General features: G+C 39.1%; 1 protein-coding gene across 3 annotated transcripts in view; it reads right to left on the minus strand.

Moving 5' to 3' along the window:
- Positions 1-11,715: 11,715 nt before the first annotated feature.
- PLPPR4 (phospholipid phosphatase related 4) overlaps positions 11,716-19,134 on the minus strand; it is a 31,754-nt gene continuing 24,335 nt past the window's right edge. The window contains exons 5-7 of one of the 3 annotated variants that reach the window (XM_030455119.1): positions 19,052-19,109; positions 17,665-17,838; positions 11,716-16,465 (exon numbers count right to left, since the gene is read on the minus strand). In XM_030455119.1, coding sequence (XP_030310979.1) covers positions 15,128-16,465; positions 17,665-17,838; positions 19,052-19,109 — 1,570 coding nt within the window. In that variant the 3' untranslated portion in view covers positions 11,716-15,127. The remainder of the gene's footprint in view (positions 16,466-17,664; positions 17,839-19,051; positions 19,110-19,134) is intronic. The other 2 variants (XM_030455121.1, XM_030455120.1) reach the window with 2 other exon arrangements.

Genomic DNA, 19,134 nt, shown 5'->3' on the forward strand with positions numbered 1-19,134 from the left:
TATACTGCAAGGATCAAATAATTGTGCTGCACCTGTGCTTTGAAGATGCACTGTGCTATAGATATTGCTATGTGGAATTTGTCTGCTTTCAGATGTGGCAGTGTGCTTTTATCAGACAGTGTGCCCTCTGTGAGGTCAGGCTGGCTTGATTTGTATAAATCTGTCGGTGCCATACAAAGTACAGAGTTTCTTTGGTGTTTTATTTTTTCTAGAGTTTAAGCCGAACAAGTCTAGGGATGCAGAGAAATTTTAACTGTGACCCTCAAGGGCAGATATGGTTCGTTATTTTGAAGTGACATCAAGAGGAAGAAGAAGCAGACATCAAGATTTCTTTCACTGGGGAGCAATGGCACAGATAGCAGAGTGTTTCTGCCATCACTGAGTAAGAATGGATATTGTGGCAGAGATCTCTGATACCAATAGACAGTGAAGTTGTGGGTGAAGTGAGGAAATGAGCTTGAGATTCATGCTAAAATTAGCAAGTGTGGGATGGAGATATAAAGTCTGGAGTTGTTATACTTCTCTGTAAATAATTTAATCCTGAAGTAATGTCTTCTGTCTGAAAAGTTAATTGCCTATTTTATAGCAGCAGACTAACCTGTTCAGAAATAGAAAAATTTGGGTTTTTTTTAACTGTGTGGTAGTTGACTCTATAATACTTATGAATGGGTATGTCTGTATGTTGAAATTAGAGTATCTAGAATCTTAATGAGATGTATCCTGAATATTTTTCCACCTCTTGACTCTCTGGGAAGGAGTTTAGAAATATTAGATGGAAGAGCTGCTAATATAAGTGAAAGAACTGATGAAATTGTAGTTATGTAAAACAAACTTGAGTTATTATTATGTCTATGTAAACAAGAGCAGAATCTACCTCATCTTTGATTTAATAAGAAATGCTTATTTCTTTTTAATAAGAAATGCACGACAGGATTTTTTTCTTGTTTCTCTTTCCCCACGAGCCTGCTAGTAAACTGAGAAATTTGAATGAAAGAATGTAAAGAGTAGCTTCATCAGCTGTATTGAAATTAGGTTCTCTGACATTTCCTAAACTGCTGGATGAAAGAATCATTAAACTTGGTAAGAAACTTTTAGAATAGGATAACAAAATGTCACTACGAAAACTAGTACTGAACAAAAGGACAGTTCTAGTCAGTAATATGGCATACAGGAAAGGTCTTTCTCAGAAGGAAAATTACAGAAGGTTGGTTCCATGAGTGTGGGCACAATTATGTAAGAATTCCCATGGATTGCAATAATGTCACTTATGTTTACAAATATTCAATCTTTTGGTCTGCTAAAGGAGTGTTTCTTGTACAAAGATTGCAGTCTGGGCCTTTGGCCTTGTCATAAGACAATGATAAGGATTTTAACAAAAGCCACTTCTTCTGCATAAGATCTGTATGTTTGGCCTAGTGCTGTAAGAATACAGTTTTGGGGGTACTTGAGAGCATTGGCATTCATCTGTGCCTTTCTGTCAGTGATGGAACAAAGTGAGGTGCTTTCTCCATTTTTCATGTTCTCCCTCTCCAAAAAAGAAGTTATGGACCATGGCCCCAGGACCAGGAAGTATTAGCCAAGTAATTAGTAACAGCAGCTGTCAATGACACAAAATAAAGTTGGTAAAAAATGTTCTTAAGGAAAACATCTTCTAGTTCTGAAAGAAAATTGAGCCAGTTTGCCTTTTTTATCCTTGTTACTTTCTTTATATGGAAACACAGGCCATTTTACAGCTTAATTTCCTTTGCAGTGTCTGCCTATTCAAGAGGAACTTGGACTTCAGTCTCATTCTTCCTTTCCATGAAACAACTTCCTTTTCTGCATTTTTGTTCAATTTATTTTCCAACCTACCAGCCTCTTTCCTCCATCAGTCTGCCATGTCTTCTGCTTCAATATTCTGGGATGCCAGGTTAACTGTGTCTGCCACCTGTCATCAGCCTTGACCCACAAGGTAAAGTCCAGGCTAAGATGTACCTTTCAGGTTTCCCATGCAGTCAGACAAATTGTCTCCTCTGCTCTTTTCTAGTATTTTCTCAACTGAAGTCTATTGCCTGTTTCTAATCTGTAGCCTCAAAGACGGGGAAGCAATATGGGCCAGAGGCCTCTTAAGAACACCCATGGACAAGGCTGTGTTGCTGAATTACAGTACCAAGCACACTGAACCTCAGGAACTTCTATTTTATTGACAAGTTATGTGTTATTTCAGCTAAAACTGATTTCTTCACAAATTTGAAGAGGACCCACTCGAATGTGAAAGGATGGAATTCTGGAACACAGATTTACTTTCTTCAGCATAGTTTGATCCTGTTCCCATTTATTTCAGTGGCTTTAGATCAATGCCTGTTGCTAATTTCTGTTCCAGTCAGTTTCCCTGGTAACATTTTATTTTTAGCATCATTATTCTTCAGAGATCTGGCATGAAGGGTTCATTTTGAATATGAACTATTATAACTTTGTTTTAAATATTTCATTTCATGAGCAAAAATGGAAAAAAAACAACCCTAAGCTGTTCCATAAAATACCTATAAATATCTGAAAAGTGTGGCCATATCACATATCACTTTATACCTTCTCCCTCCCCCACTCCCTCCATGTTCAGTGGAAGAGTTTTGGAAGACAGGTTGTTATGCATTTATGTAATTTTAAGTCTCCTAAAAGCATTATCCTTTTGTACATCAGGGCTGTGTTACTCTGATTTTTCAGATCTGCTATCATAGCAGGCCCCAAACTGTCTGCAGCACAATGATTCTAAAAATAATTGGTCTGGCAGGAAAAGAGAAATGCTTCTTTCATTCATCTTCAGCACTAGTCACCTTCTGTTCCTGCAAACTGGCAGAAAAGTAAAGAAGCTGTGGAGATTGTACCTCTTTCCATTTCTAGGTTCTATTTAATGATATATACTTGTATAGTCATCTCAGTACCTTGCCTAAAAATTTCTTCATTCTCTATATGGAATGAGACTAGTTGAAATTCTTAGGTTGGAGACTCCAGCAATCATTACATAATGGGACTATAGTTGGAGGTTGCAAAATATTTTCGCTTTATTCTTCAATATTACCTGCTTGTCCATTTGAAACTGACACAATGACTCTGACTGTGTACCAATTGGTAAGAAATTTTGGGGTTTGTATATTGGTTTAATGAAAAAAATATTATTCACTTTAACCAGTTCTCTCAACGGAGGGAGTGGCCAGCCTCTGTGACAAAAACCAGTGCTTGAGAACTTAGGCTGAATTCTGTGGAAAAAAAATGTTGAAATAAATGGGAACGTTGAAAGCATTTGACACTGTCCTGCACAACACCCCAGTCTCTAAACTGGAGTAATACAGATTTGATGGATGGATGTACCACTTATTGGATAAGGAACTGGTTGGATGGTAGCTCCCAAAGCGTGATCAGTGGCACAGCATCCAAATGGAGATGTGTGGAGTATTTTTCCTCAAGGATCAGGACTTGGACCAATGCTATTTAACATCTTCATCTGCAACATGGACAGTGGAATGGACTGCACCCTCAGTAAGCTTGCTGATGACACCAAACTGTGCAGTGAAGTCCATAAGCTACAGGGAAAGATGCCATCCAGAGGGACCTTGACAGCCTTGAGAAGTGGGCTCAGGCAAACTGCTTGAAGTTTCACAAGGCCCAAGTGCAAGGTTCTGCACTGGGGTCTAGGTAATACCATGCATGAATACAGGCTGAGAAGAGAAAAGGTTGAGGGCAGCCCTGAGGAGAAGGACTAGGGGGTAATTGTGGACCAGAAACTTTACATGAGCTGTCAATGTGCACTTGCATCTCAGAAAGCTGGTCAAGGGAGGTGATTCTCACCCTCTACTCTGCTCTTGTGTGACCCCACGTCACTGCATCCAGTTCTGGAGTCCCCAGCATAAGAGGGACATAGAGCTCCTGGAACATGTCCAGGGGAGAGTCACTAAAATGATCAGAGGGCTGGAGCACCTCCCCTTTGAAGACAGACTGAGAAAATTGGGGTTGTTCAGCCTTGAGGAGGCTCTTAGATGACCTTATAGTAACCTGTCAGTACCTGAAGGGGGCCTACAAGAAAGCTGAGGTAGGGTTTTTTGCACAGGTGTGTAGCAAGAGGACAAGGGCCAATGGTTTAAAACTTGAAGAAGGGAGATTTAGGTTAGACATTAGAAAATAATTAGGAAATAATTCTTTCCTGTGAAGGTGGTGGAATGCTGGAACAGGTTACCCAAGGAAGTTGTGGATGCCCCCTCCCTGGAAGAGTTCAAAGCCAGGTTGGATGGGGCCTTGAGCAACCTGGTCTAGTGGGAGGTGTCCCTGTCCATGCAAGGGGGTTGGAACTGCATGATCTCTGAGGTCCCTTCCAACCCAAACCATTCAATGATTCTATTATTCTATGAAAAATAGTCCTACTAAATATTAACAGTGAGAAAAAAAATATACAAAAATACACAGAACTTTGTCAATATGATGCTTAGAGTTCAGTGATACTGCCTTACTGGCAAAGAAAAATATAAATTAACATTTTAAATCTTTCAGTATTTTTCAAGGTACTTTGGGTTTAGAGTGCTCTTTGCCCATTAACAGATAAGGACTTTCTGATTATGTCTTTCACTCGAGTTGCATAGGGAAGATGATCTGTCAGAATTTATCAGCAGATGAGTAATAATTATCCTCTTATGTAGGCTTCTATTTATAGTACTTGTCAAGGAAGTTCTCTCACAGGGAGGGATTACAAATACAAGTATAAGTACTACACGGCATGCTGAAAGCCTTCCCATACCGCAGACTTTGTAATTTCCTTCTATCTGAAATAATTGCCATAGTACGTCATAAAATCTAAAAAGCTCTTAGGGTTTTAAGTGAAAGTCCCATGCCTGTCAGAAGATGCCTGGGTTACAAGCAGATGTTTCTATTTTCTGGCAACCCTGAAATCATGGCTCTTCTGTAAAGGAAAAAGAACCTCTAATTTTCTCTGTTTCTAGGGGAATGGTAAGTGAGAAATAGTCCTTCCTCTTTAAAGAAATTACCACTCTGTGGTATAAAACTTTGTTCTCAGTACGTTTTAGCTCTTTAGCTTCACCTGTCCAAACGGTCTTGACTAAGCCTGAGATGAGATTGTCTGACAAGGCTTGGATGCTAACTGTGCCAATAAGATCTCTCAAGAGGTTAGGTAAGCTAATGAGAAACTTGACAGTTACAGAAATTGGCCCATCCCAGTTACCATACCAAAGAATAGTACTAATAGGAGCTGATGAGTTTCTGCCAAATTTGTTTCTTCTCTTCAGACAGACATTTTTTGTCTCTTACAGCGAGAAGGAATAAAAGGTTTTTTAAAAAAGAAATTTCTGGTGCTTACATAATACAAAGGCTCATACAAATTGCCTGCTAGTCATTTGGATCTGATGGAAAGCTAGTGTGAGAGAGGGTTAGGACATTTCTAGGTTCTAGCTAGAACATTTCTCATTTTGAGGTTTTGAAATTCAGCACTAAGGGGAGAGCTGAAATGCTGCTGCTTTCATTTGGTAATAATTAGCCCCTGCTTGCATTGATGGTTTTATTAGTGCTGATCATTTAATCATTTGCTTTGGAAGACACTCTCCTGTTTTGACAGCTATGTGTGATGTTACTGCACATTAATTGCACTTTTCTTCTGCAGAATTATTTTGTGGTTTCTTAGGAGAGAGAGCAGTGAGAAATAGCTGCCTTGAAGCAGTATCCGCCTGCCAGAAATGTGTGTCCATTAGCTTTAGTTTCTGTAGGCAAAGGGGCACAACACTTCAAGTGATTCATACTGCCAACAGAGTAGGGCCCATTACTGTCTCAAGTGGGCTGTGGTATAGCAGTCTATGTTAGGTTATACAGCACCTTCTCTGCTGTCCTGGTTGCTAGCACATATGTGCTTGGTAAAGATTAACCTCTAGGGTCACTTTTTGACAAATATATTATGGCCATCTTACAGGTTACAGTAGCTATCTTCCTCATTGTGTAATGAAAAATATAGGGAGAGATTGTGCTTCCCAAAACATGTGGAATCTAGAAAAAAAGAAAAGTAATGATAAAGTAAAAGGGAGAAATGGGCAAACACAAGCTGTTATATAAAAGTTGTATTTTTTGTGAGAAAAGAAGGGAGGTTACTATGACATAGCATCAGTGCTAGGGTGAGGAGTGATACAAAGTATAGAAGTTAAAAAATACCTGGATTTCTACTTTTTCAAAGAGTAGTAAAGGAGAATGGAAGAAACTAGAGACAACAAAGGTTTCCAGACTCATTCTCCTCTTGTTCTTATTCTGTTTTCCATGCCACTGACCCTTCTATGACTGGCACAGTTTTATCATTTTCCAGGCTCTTATTGCTAACAATTGGCAAAGCCCAAAGATTTACACAGACTAATGTTGAAACAAGGAGAGCCAGGTCTGCACTGAGCCTGTGTGAATCCACAGCTTCTTCATAGTAATTCTAGGGATAATGCAGCTGGTTTCTTACTGACACTTGTAATATAATTCTGGTGATTTCAAAGGAATGATAAGTTTTACTTGTTAATATTTTAGAAATTAATTTAATCTACCCATCACTCACGTGCCTACATGTGTGCCATATTTTGATGTTATCTCTTGTCAGGATTCCTCAATGCATAGCTGTTTGTGGTAGCAGCAGCTAGAAGATTCCCTGTTGTATTTCAGCATATGAGATTATTTAATCTTGGGTTGAATTGACAGTGTACATTTCCCTGAAACAGATCTGGTTCCATTCAGTTCAGTGGGATTCAGATCCTGAAACACTGACGGATTATGTTAGCTAATAGAATGAGTTGCAGAAATTTTTAACATCCACTATGATAGTTGAAGAATCTTGTTAATTATAACTGGGTCTACACTGTCCCAAGAACCACTACAACCTTATGTTATTTTTAGGTGATATAGATGACAATTTGAAAAGAAACAGCACACAATATACAAACCTTCTGTCCTTCTGTTGCACCTTCTTAATTAATTAACGATTAATTAGCGTTGATTAGCGATGATTACTCTGGTAATAAGCACTCTCCACAACCAAAAACAAGATCAGTGCAAACAAAACAATTTTCATTCTTAAGACCCCTTTCGGGCAGTAAGGAGCAGAATACTTACAGATTTGAACTTTGTGTTCAGTGGAAAGACAATGTAGTCAACAGAGATGTACCACAGCATATACCCAGAGACCAACACTGTTGAGCCAAAGGCAACTCACTTCTCAGCAAGGTGAGGAGTCACCAGGATCACCTGAATGCTCATCAGATATTCTAAAAATGTGTATTGCATGCTTGTTTGGAAAATACATGTCTTCTTCAAAAGTTGCAGATTGAAAGCAGTCTCAACACTTTTATGCTTAACATGATAGATCTGTGATATTCATATCCAGAGGCTTCTGCTTGCATAGGTGGTTCTATTGGTAAAAGAGATGCATAAACATCGCAAATATCTGAACTTATGGATTTATAGCTTCTTAATTCAACTGAATTTCCTGTTCTGGAAAGCTGAAAGATCATTTCATTAATGCAGGAAACAATTACTGCAATTTACATTAGGTCAATTGATGCTTTTTAATATGAAGCAACATTACTGTGTAAGCACCATTATGCAGTGCAATCCATGTAGGAGTGCATTTAAATCAAACACCTCATTTTGGTCTCAAGGAAGAGAGCAAAACTGAATAATTTTCAAGCATATAATTTTTTTTCCGTTTAAGTAGTATCATCAGAATATATCAGAAAATGGCAGCATTTATACACTTGAGAGAGATTATAGTATCTACCATATGTCATCTTTGTACTCTAAATATAGTACACATAACAGATATTAAATCTCTTCCTGGAAGTTGTTGTACTAATAATTTGTTCTTTGTAGTCAAATTCTTTTAAGGAAGAGAGAATCAGGTGGACTCAGAATTCAATATATCAGCTACATCTCAATACTAAACTGTCTCTGGATAATAAAATGATGCCTGGTGCCATAATTTTAAAGCAGGAATACATCTGCACTTTGTTATATAACTATGAATACAGGATACACAGAAATACCATTTCAGCCTTGAACTGCTGTTATTATTATTTTTTTCCTAAAAGTAAACTTTAAAGGACTGTTTCTGCAGTGATTTAGACAGCAGCGTACTTTCATTTGTTCAAAGAGTTTATTGATTTCACATAAAGCAGTTGCATGTTTTGTGGAACAGGCTGCTAAGCCTTTACAGCCTGGTACAAGACTGGCTATAATGCAAGACAAGATGTGCAGTATTCCAGTTTATGGTTCTGGCAATTGGACTGCTGACGTACAAGAATGGTCCATCAACTGGAAGAGGAAAGATGGTCTTGAATTAGAAATATGAAAACTGAACTTCATTATGTGGGAAATAGGTACAAAACCCCACACCTGTAACTGCTATAGGAGTGCTTCCTAGATAAGAAATAATCAGGATTTTTTTTTAATTCTTCTGAGGATGCAAATCCCTTAGGGCATCAGATTAAAGCTTCTATGTGATATTTAATCCTTAATTTATCAGAGTGTTTAATCTCCAGTTTTCCATTAGTTATTAAGTCCTGTTAGAAAGTATGCCCATTCTGTGTAGCTGTGTTGTATTAGAAATAATAATTGACCATCATGGATCTGTTTCAGAATTTTAAATTCTTATTAAACAAAGCAATTTAGATGCAGTTCATGGAATAGTGCTGCTCCATGGTTTGCCCTTGGTGTAGCAATGATGAAGTATATCTAGCAGCTGAATTTGTTTCTAGGGCAGCAGATCTCTTGCCTTCTCTCCCTATAGCTTTATCTTTATAACAATAGACTGCTTATACAGTTTTAACACTGCTTAGTGGCTCACGACTGCTACTGCCCAGCTAACTATCCTTGCTAAAAATCCATTCTGTGAGCTTGACCTGGCAAAATGCTTCTCTCACAAGTTCCAAAGTACTTTGGTTGTGTTAGCTTCATGTTTAGTGGGATTAGCTACTCTTCCTCCTTGTTGTATTTTTCCATTTTTTAAATCTTGAATTTCATCAAGTAGTAGTGTAGCTTTTGTGTCACTTCACAGATTCAAATATGCTCTCATCAGTTCTTTTTATTCCTCCTGTACCCCCTCCTAGTGACAAGGGCTTGAGATTTTTGTAAGCTAGGCACATTTTTTATCTTAAATATGGGGGAAATCAGTTGTTTTACAGTGACCTAATGAAGAGGGATTAAGAAAGAACTGATTGTACTAATTATCCACCTACTCCACTTGATAAACATGAAGTATGAATTTAGAAATTATGATTTTGTGTTTTGATAAGTGCTGCTTAATCTTCCATTTTGGAAAGCACCTTAAGCTTTCTCCTAACTGATTTTATTTTCTTGACTAACTTGTAAATCTGAATGAATCTGAATTCTCTTACATCATGAAAAATCTTAGTGAAAGGCAGACTATGATGGTAAAGCTATGTAATTTGAGTTTCCTATTCTCCTTTATGGCAAACCACTGGAGGAACAAGTTTCTTCTGTGGAAGGTGTAGCCAAATGATGTCTTTGTGCACATTTGGAGTGCTTGAACAGATTTCTGCAGGCTAAGCAGAAAAACTTTAACAGTAGTATTTGCAGCCTTGGCACAATTTGTTTCTCCACTTAAATTATCTGTTTAGCTTTCCCTTTCTAAATCCTGGCTTGGACAGGTTAGTTTTGTTTATGTATGTATGTATGCACGTGTATGTGGCTTTGGAAGGTCCTTCGCATTATTAGAAGCAGCCATCATTTGGATCACAGTGAGCTCTCTTAGTTTAGTGAGTGCTGTAACCAAAATGGTGTAAGAGAGTAAGACAAGCTTTGTCAGCAGGGATAATTTCTCATCTTAGATCAAATTTTATAATATAACCTTAACACCAAGGGTATCCTTCAGAGGAGGACTTCATTTTTTGCCTAACTTTAGATGTTTAAAATATGACCATTAAAATGTTTTAACTCATTGTCTAAGCCCTTTATAATCTGTGGGAAGGGCCATTCCCAGGGGAGATTCTCATCAGATATGTATTAGATGTCAGTTCTCAGTAGTCATACCCTAGCAGCATCTGCCTTACTCTCTTGCACTCCTTCCCAGGGTCTCTCTGAGCCACATCTGGGCTACCAGTATGTGTCCTGGAGGGTGGGACACCATAACCTTAGTCTCCAGCTCTCATACTTCTCACAGTCACCTGCTGTGGCAGATAACTCTGCTGTCTGGCTGCTCGTGCCATGGGGCCAGGACATTCTCCGGCCTCAGCCCCAGGCAGAGAGCTCCTTCCTTCCCCACAGAAGGAACAGTATCACAGCTGTATGCATTCTACCCTCTCTCTGAGGGACAACAGACTGTTTTCTGATTCTCTTCTGTTCAAGGGCCCCCGTCTTAAATCACATGAAAGTCGTGGGACAGGGCTTGCCTAGTGTCCCACATTTGCACCCCAGTTTGTGATGACAGCAGTCAGCTCCAGCATGCCTTGGCTGGGAGCATGGCCCATACTGATGGCCAAGTGCCGGGTCCTGCACTTTGGCCACAACAACCCCATGCAGCGCTACAGGCTGGGCACAGAGTGGCTGGAGAGCAGCCAGGCAGAAAGGGACCTGGGAGTCTGGATCGACAGGAAGCTGAACATGAGCCAGCAGTGTGCCCAGGTGGCCAAGAAAGCCAATGGCATCCTGGCCTGTATCCGGAACAGCGTCGCCAGCAGGTCCAAGGAAGTGATTCTGCCCCTGTACTCAGTGCTGGTGAGGCCACACCTCAAGTACTGTGTCCAGTTCTGGGCGCCCCAGTTCAGGAAGGATATTGAGGTCCTGGAGCAGGTCCAAAGGAGGCAACCAGGCTGGTGAAGGGACTCAAGCGCAGACCCTATGAGGAGAGGCTGAGAGAGCTGGGGTTGTTCAGCCTAAAGAAGAGGCAGCTCAGGGGAGACCTCATCGCTCTCTACAACTACCTGAAAGGAGGCTGTAGCCAGGTGGGGGTTGGGCTCTTTTGCCAAACGACCTTCAACAAGACAAGAGGGCATGGTCTTAAGTTGTGCCAGGGGAAGTTTAGGTTAGATATTAGAAAGAATTTCTTTATGGAAAGAGTGATCCGGCATTGGAATGGGCTGCCCACTGAAGTGGTGGATTCTCCGTCCCTGGAGATATTTAAAAAAAGACTGGATGTGGCACTCAGTGCCATGGTCTAGCAACCGCAACGGTGGTTCAAGGGCTGGACTCGATGATCTCTGAGGTCCCTTCCAACCCAGCCAATTCTATGATTCTATGATTCAGGCAGCAGAGCCACCAGCTGCCCAGTGCCCCCACCACCCCAGCTGAGGCGGGTCCCCTGCTACATGGAGCTCTTCCTTTCAGGTTTGCTCCTGACTTCAGCCCTGTTGTCATTCACAAAGCCAAGGTGGTCCTCACCATGCCCATCAGCTTTATCCAACACTAGGGAAGTGATTTAGAGACATGAGGGGTTCAGCAATGCAGTTGGCCCTGCAGAATGATCTAGCAGACATGTCTTCACATGGCCTGAAGTTCCCAATTCACTTCCTTTTTTTGTATTTTTTTGGTTAGAGACAAGCTTGTTTGAACACTGCTCCTCATAACTTCTTACAACTATGCAAAGTTTTGAAGTTTACTGTTGATGACCACTTTTACCTGTCATGAGATACCTAATATTGAAAAAATAATTTGAATGAGAATGAGATTTTGCTTCACCACAGAGATGACTGAACATCAGACTGAGGAATTTAATCTTTATTTTCATGATGTTAGCACAATAAACTCACACGGTAGCTTTGATCTGTACTTATTTAACAAAATACATTTATAGCAATTTACAAATTTTCTCCATTTTAAAACATTGCATAACATTTTATTAAACACAATACTTTATATAGAGAATTCTAAAAACATATTTTATTTTTTCATATTTTCTTTTCTCAGTAAAGCACAGCCTAACAAAGAAATTCGTGCCTGTTAGCAAGTAAGAAAATCAGAACACTAAGAAGATGTCACCTGCCAATTTATTTGATTAATTTTAAATTAAGGTATCAGTGGAATGTAAACAAAGAGTAATTTTACAAAAGGCTTCTTATCAAATATACATGCAGAGGTCTGAGTTCCAATGTATATATTATTATTATATTTCTACTCTCTGAAGTAATATAATTTGATAAGCCATTATTAAAAACAGTAGCCTTTGGCACTTGGAGTAAAAAAGAATATATCAATATTTATGTAAAGAACACAATTTCAATGATTACACAAGAGCTTTAAAATATTTTGTTAAGAAATAGGAAACCTTAGGAAAAATATCACACTGCACTTGAAATACTGCAGCGAGTTTTAGAGTAATAAAAGCAACACATATGCTGATATATATCTAAAACCAAGGAATAAAGAACAAACACTCTCACCAGGAATCCTGCTGTTTCCAAAACAGCTAAATTTCCAGAGGGAACATTTTCTAATCTTTGCTTTATTGCCATAATCTCCATTTCAATTTTCCATTATTTCCAGGTTCATCTACTTGTGTTCTTTTCCCCTGCACTTACAAACTAACAAACAATTGCATCTTACTTCCCTGCACTGACGGGCCAACAGTGATTTTGTCTTACCCATTTATTTAAAGCTAATCCTACCTGCTTTATCTGGTACCTAGACTAAACTAAATCCAAAAGGTTTTGATCCTGACAGTCCAAGTGTTTGTAATTCCTAGGAACCTTGTACAAAAATTGATAGTAAATACTTAAATACCAAGGATGTAAGTTTCATTATTTTAAAAAGAAAAAAAAAAGTATGACTTTATTAGTCTGAGAACAAATTTTTACAAAATTGTTCTTTTTTTTCCCTGGCATCTATGTTTATTTTTCCCAGCTAATGTACCTTAAAGTGTGCCTTCAACATACTGTGCTTTTAACACACACAATATGCTGCAACCCTACTACTAAGATTCTTGCATGTAACCTGCAGAATACTTCCTCCCAGTCATCAAATGTATCATGGGCTTGTCTTCTGTTAGGAAAAGCTTAAGCTGTTCCACACATTGGGCGATGGGCAAGGCAGAGAAGCATTACTTGATCAGGTTGCCTGACAGCACTCAGCTAAGCCTGGAGCACCTGTAGAACTGGGAAGGTATATAAAGCTTTCCATTGACTCCCTTCTTTTCTATACAGATTAGCAAACACTGTCCTTACACCTACAAAATTACTTAGGACAGGGCTTGGGTTTGGGATTTTGTTTTGGTTTTGTGGGTTTTTTTGAGTGATTTTTTGTTTTCTTTTGTTTTGTTTTTTTCCTTTTTTTGGTCTCTGTGTGTGTTGAGCTATTTATCATCTTGAGTTGGGATGATTCTTCCTTCTACCTCCTACTTGGCTGGGTGGGCTTTTCCTCAGAGTTCTGTTGGGAAGGGTCCACAGACAGGTTCAGACTACGTCAAATGTATCTGGTCCTCTGGTACCCTAAATCAGAAGAGGACTTACAGCAAAACACTCCTCACAAGCAGCCAGAGAATAGACTTAATCTGCCCTATTTCCTCAGTGAGGGGATTGCTAAATGTTTCCCCCCCCCTCCTAGCAGTGGAGCTGGGAGGTGTGCCAGATAGTTCTCCTTCAGGTGGAAATAATCTAGGAGAAAACGAGGAGCTGCACTGGATAAGCATTGCCCCTGGCTTCTTCCTTCATGGTTTAAGTCAGAGCCAAATGCAATGAGGCATTTCTTCTAGCACGCCCAGGGCATGCTATGCATATTCCCTTCAGAACTTATCCCTTCAAAAACTTCTGGCAATGGAGAGTTCTAGCAGACAACTTATTTTGTTATATTTGAAACTCAAATTATAAAAATAATCCATGTTCTCTCAGGTGCAGAGACCCTCCATATTCTTAAGTGGCAGTGGTGTGAAAAGGTATATTACTTAGGAAGGATCTGGAGGGTGTCTCAAGGGAGGTGAACATTGGTAGTGGCACAATGCAACACTTATTCAGTGATTCTGCAATACCAAGTCATTCCATCTTCGAAGTGAAACATAAATTCCCTAAATGATGGTGACTGAAGTGAAAACTTGTGATTGTTCTTGTGGCATACTAAGCAAGTGAGGTGAATGACTGCTGCTAAGTGTGAGCTATGATATTAATTACTACGTCCTTGAAAGCTGGTCAGGAAAGTGGCCATTTATTTCTGTTAACTCATGGCTTGCCTTTCACATTTGCACATCTTGCAGTTATTGGTGTCCTGCATTATATGGTTAAAAACTAATAGAAAAATTGAAAGGTTGCTGAAGGACAGAGTAAAATGTTTAAAAATGTAAAATCTGAATTACTTGTACTACTTTAAAAGACCCCTTGAAAAACATAATTTAACACAATTCTACAAGTTAGCCCACTAAGAAGCAGCCTTTTCATTAGTAGCACCTGTTCTTAAACAGAAGTTGAGCAGTAGCAGCAAAACCATTCAAAACAGATATTCCATTCTAATGGAATGTCACCCACACATTTTTGTTGCAGTAGACAGCTTAAAGAGCTACACAAAAACTTTGCAATCTTTGAATGTGACAGATCCACTATAACAAAGCTGTAAATATTTCCTAAGCTAAATGACTGCAGCCAGCATCATCATAATATTAGCAATATTACTTTTAAAGTAACTGCACATCAATACATCATGTGTTTGTAGAGTCTAACAAGTATGCAATTTTCCAAAACATGTAAGGTTATCATCAGCACCATCCTGTATTAAAGATTTGGTGCAAATTATGCAAGGTTGAATATATACCACTGATACAGCCTTTGCTGTGAAAAATTCAGTTGATTTTGGACACAAATATAAAATAAAAAGTTGGCACATTCAGGAAATAAAGTGTCTTGTGTTCAAGACCATTGTTTTGATTGACATCATCACCCTCAGATAAACATTTTGAGTCTGAAGAAACAAGTTGCACGGAAATGTTTCACATTAGCTAGGTTCTGGCATTGTGCTTTTTCCCCCACCACGTGCTTTCCACAGGCTCATGCACATCAGCAGTGTTCAAGAACAGTTGGGCTGCTGGTCAATAAGTTGGCACATCAAAGGTAAACATCAGCTCAAAACAAAGAGCAGAACCTGTGTCAAGATGTGTTTACTTCATGGTGGTATGGTCCAGCTGATATGTCTCCTCTCATTCCTTGTATGCTCGTGTTGGGGATGTGCCTTTATAGAAGATGTTTCTGGTGTTCTCTGGACTGCTCCCTCTCTCAGGGATTAAAATGATGTTACCTTTTCTTCGAAGTGTTGAGTCCCGGCTGGAAGAAATGGACAGAGTCTCTGAACCAATCTCACTTCCCTCCACTGGCGTGACTCTTATTGTAGTGATTCCATGATGGTGATGATCACTGTTATCTATGTTGCTCCTTTTCCTGTCACCCGATCCGTAAGTGTCTTTTAAGGAGTCACAGCTCTCAGAGTCTCTGTTAAGATCATTTAGCTCATATGTTTGACGAAGGGTGATTTTTTCAGGACCTTTCCATTTCCATGACCCACTTCCTTCACCTTCTGATGGCATCTGAATTTTAGGTCTGTTATTTTCTGGATGGGCCTCAACTCTGACAATGCTACTTGGCTCATGGTCTGTCAAGGTTTTATATCTGATGGCTCCTGTACAAGTGACTGTGCTTCCATCTGAGCCCTTTGGACTGCCCTGAAGAACTCCTTGCTGCTTAGACATGGCTATTACTTGCATGATTCGTGGCTGGCTATTGCTTCTACATGCAACACTCTTCTCAGCAGCTTTCAACCATTTAGCTCTAGCTGAACTACTTTTAGGCGATGTGTTCACATTCTCCTGAGTCTCTTCAGGAATATGCACCAGCTGTGATGAGCCAGGACGTGACTGAATAGAGACCCTTGGCCCACCAGAAAGACCTGAGTTGTTACAACCTGGTACACTGCCAGGTTGAATTTTCAGGTATTGGCTAGCTGGGGCATGATGATCACCATTTACACCCACTCTGGAGGGTTCAGAGCTTGACCTCATTTCAATAGCCCTCGGTGGTGACTGCCCAGAATCAGTCTCTATTACCTGCAGTGACAACTTCCGACTTTCATTCTTGTTCTTCCACTGGGAAAGCAGCTGCTTGGAACGGGCAGAATCCATTGATGCATGTATTGTTGCATTTCGTCTTGCTGGATCTTCTAAGGATGGTGTATTGACTCTTGGAAGAGTGTTGCTGAAAGTAACCATGTTTTCCTTTCCCATAGGGCTTCGTGGTGTTATTATTTCTACATCAGCATTTGCTCTCTTGATATTGGTCAGAGACCCTGAGTCTCTGTGGTTTCTGTTCAGGATACTTTCTGTACGGTGAGAGACAATGCCATCACCACTGCTACTGTTTTTACCTGGCAGGATTCTGTTGGCATCTTGACTGAGATCTGTCAAAGACCTTAGAGGTTCTCTGTGAAAATTTTGGTGAAACACATTCTCATCACTTGGTAGGAAGTTCCCCACAGCATACAGACCCTAATATTTGAACAGAAGCATCAACAATCAGTTATGAAGGAAAAAAAAGAAATGTTAAGGTTCGTAATTATAATCTCTGCCTTTAATATTGAGTGAGAGAATTAGTCCAGCTTAACTGACAGGCTTTCCTCACTTTCCTTTCCTCACCAGCCTTACTCCAAATTTCATCCTCAGGTACACCTAGATTCATATGAAGGGAGTTTCAGTAGGAAGACTAGGGCCCATAGTTCATGGCAGTAAGTAGCTGAGGAAAAGGTTTAGCCTCCTTCAGTTTTCTTCATTTTATAAAGCAACAGATACAGCTGAAGAAAGAATGTATTGTTGTCAAAATAGCAAAATAAATGTTTGCAGTCTTCTAGGAAAAGCTATTTTACAGCTACTGTCTGTAAATACTGTCTGTATTTTACTGTCTCCTCTGATTTACTGCGTCTTGTTACAGCTTGAGTTGTTCTTTGCTCTGTGATTCTGCCCTTTTTACTGCATACTAACCGTGTAATACAATATCTACATGATAGAGCAATTTATCAACCTTAAATCACTTGTTTTCCAAGCTGCACAGACCTGTAATAAAATCTAGTTATACATTTTCTCATTCAGCAGACTCACTGTAAAATGCTGTTTTTTTTAAAAAGACTCCACTGAGAAAGAATATTACACAAAAGGTGTAGGAATAACTTGGCTTGGGCACCCAATTTCCCCAGTTCAATTTCCCCCAAGAATCACAAGGATGTAATACTGTCTGATTTCTTGCAGGTCCAGGAATATACTCAGCTGAGTTACTGCATAGTAATTCAACCATTTTTTTTAAATCACAAAGCTAAAATTAGCAATACAAGCTCAGGCTGGCAACAAATACTAATTAATCAAGTATTTTTTGTGTGTTATCCTTCCAAGTTTGGAGTGGAAAAGATGAGTATATTATTAAAGTATTTAATGAAGCATGTAATGTTAGAACCATTTCTGTATACAATGCCAGATGATTATATATCACTTTATGCACTGTTGTGCTACTTGAAACTGAAATACTCTTTATTTGTAAAGTGGTTACCCCTAACATCATCATCTTCAGCATATTTAAACTCTATTTTTAATTATGGCATGTGACGACGATGAAACATCTTAATAAAAATTACCAGTATTGCTTTTACAGCCTTATCAGTTTTAGTTGTTTAAATTTAACTATGTAACATTATATTTACCAAATAAAGAGCAATTCCTCCTCCTATGAGAAAGCCACAGTAAACATCAACTGGATGATTCTTATACTGGGTGATACGAGTCAGGCCACATATAATTCCACAGATGATAAAAGCAAAGACCAAGAGTGGTTTCAGAAGTTTAGAGGAGTCTGTTAATGTAGAATTGAAGTACATCTTGAAAAAAAGAAGGACATGAAGAAGCAGTTAAAGAAACTTAACTTTTCATATTCATATAGGATATTCATATTCTCTTATTCAATATTTCTTCCACACATCAACCACTATTACACAGCAATATTGCAAATTCTCAGTTTAATTTTATTTTACAGCCCTGTTAAAAGTTTCTCACTTTAAAAAATCTAGGCAGTGTTGCTTAATGACATAAATTAGGACATCGATTTTATGCCTAAATACTGTTCACAATTAGAGCCTAAATGTTCTGTAAATGTGACTAAGATGTCTGTGCTTCTGAAACACAAAAGCCAGATGTCATGCCAGATGAATGTAATAACCTGTTCTAACAAAACCAGATGCCTTAGAAAGCCATTTCTCAACAGGGGGCCATGATGTCAGGGATGTCACAAAAATTAAGTGGAGGTGGTTCACCAGTATTCCAGATTTTGGGCTTTCCCTGGGCAGAATAAACACTGGGAAGCTCCCAGTACATGCACAGTTCCATTATCTGATTTGATTAACTGGTTATTATTCTTGTTTTCCTATGATTTTAACTGCAGGAGGAATGCAATGGCTTTTTTGTTTTCAAACTTCAAGTGGTCACTCATATAAACATTGTAGCCATACTGAAGAAATATGGAAAATATGCTGTGATTGCTGCAACATATCCTGCAACTCCCTACTAATTGCTGATGGTTTTTATTCCTTTGCTTTGCAGCAGCACCTTGGAGGCCTCTGGGAGTGATTGTGCCAGTTCATCCATGCTGAAGTTCTATGGAGGTCAAATGAAACTACATCACATAAATGTTTGTTCCTTAATGCCTCAAGTTTAAAATCAACAAGTCAAGTAAGAACAGCAATAAAGTCAGAACACATAAAGGTTAATTTGAAAGGTAACTTAAAATATCACCCTGTGAGATGGATAGTGCTTCAATTTAGATGTGAATATTATGAGGCATCAAATCTACTTACACAACATTACACTTTTTGTCACTTCTTAGCAAAGGTTGTACAGCAGTCAGACCCTTTCTGTATTCTTAACAAAGTTGGTTTTATTTTAGTTGCTGATAGTTCTAGTTTGCTTTCAGACTGGGAAGATAAAAACTTATATCTATTAAGGATGTCCAGGAAACACATCACTTTACAATATACAGGAAATGACTTTTTGACACCTGTCTCACGTAAATGAGAATGAACAGAGCTGGTTACTCACCGAAATGTACACTGCTGCAAAGGCTGCCAGGGTGGCGTGTTGAGACGGGAATGACTTTCTGCCAAGGAAGGACACTCAAATTA

Source organism: Calypte anna, chromosome 8 (genome assembly GCF_003957555.1).
Source record: "Calypte anna isolate BGI_N300 chromosome 8, bCalAnn1_v1.p, whole genome shotgun sequence".
NCBI classification, from domain to species: Eukaryota; Metazoa; Chordata; class Aves; order Apodiformes; family Trochilidae; genus Calypte; species Calypte anna.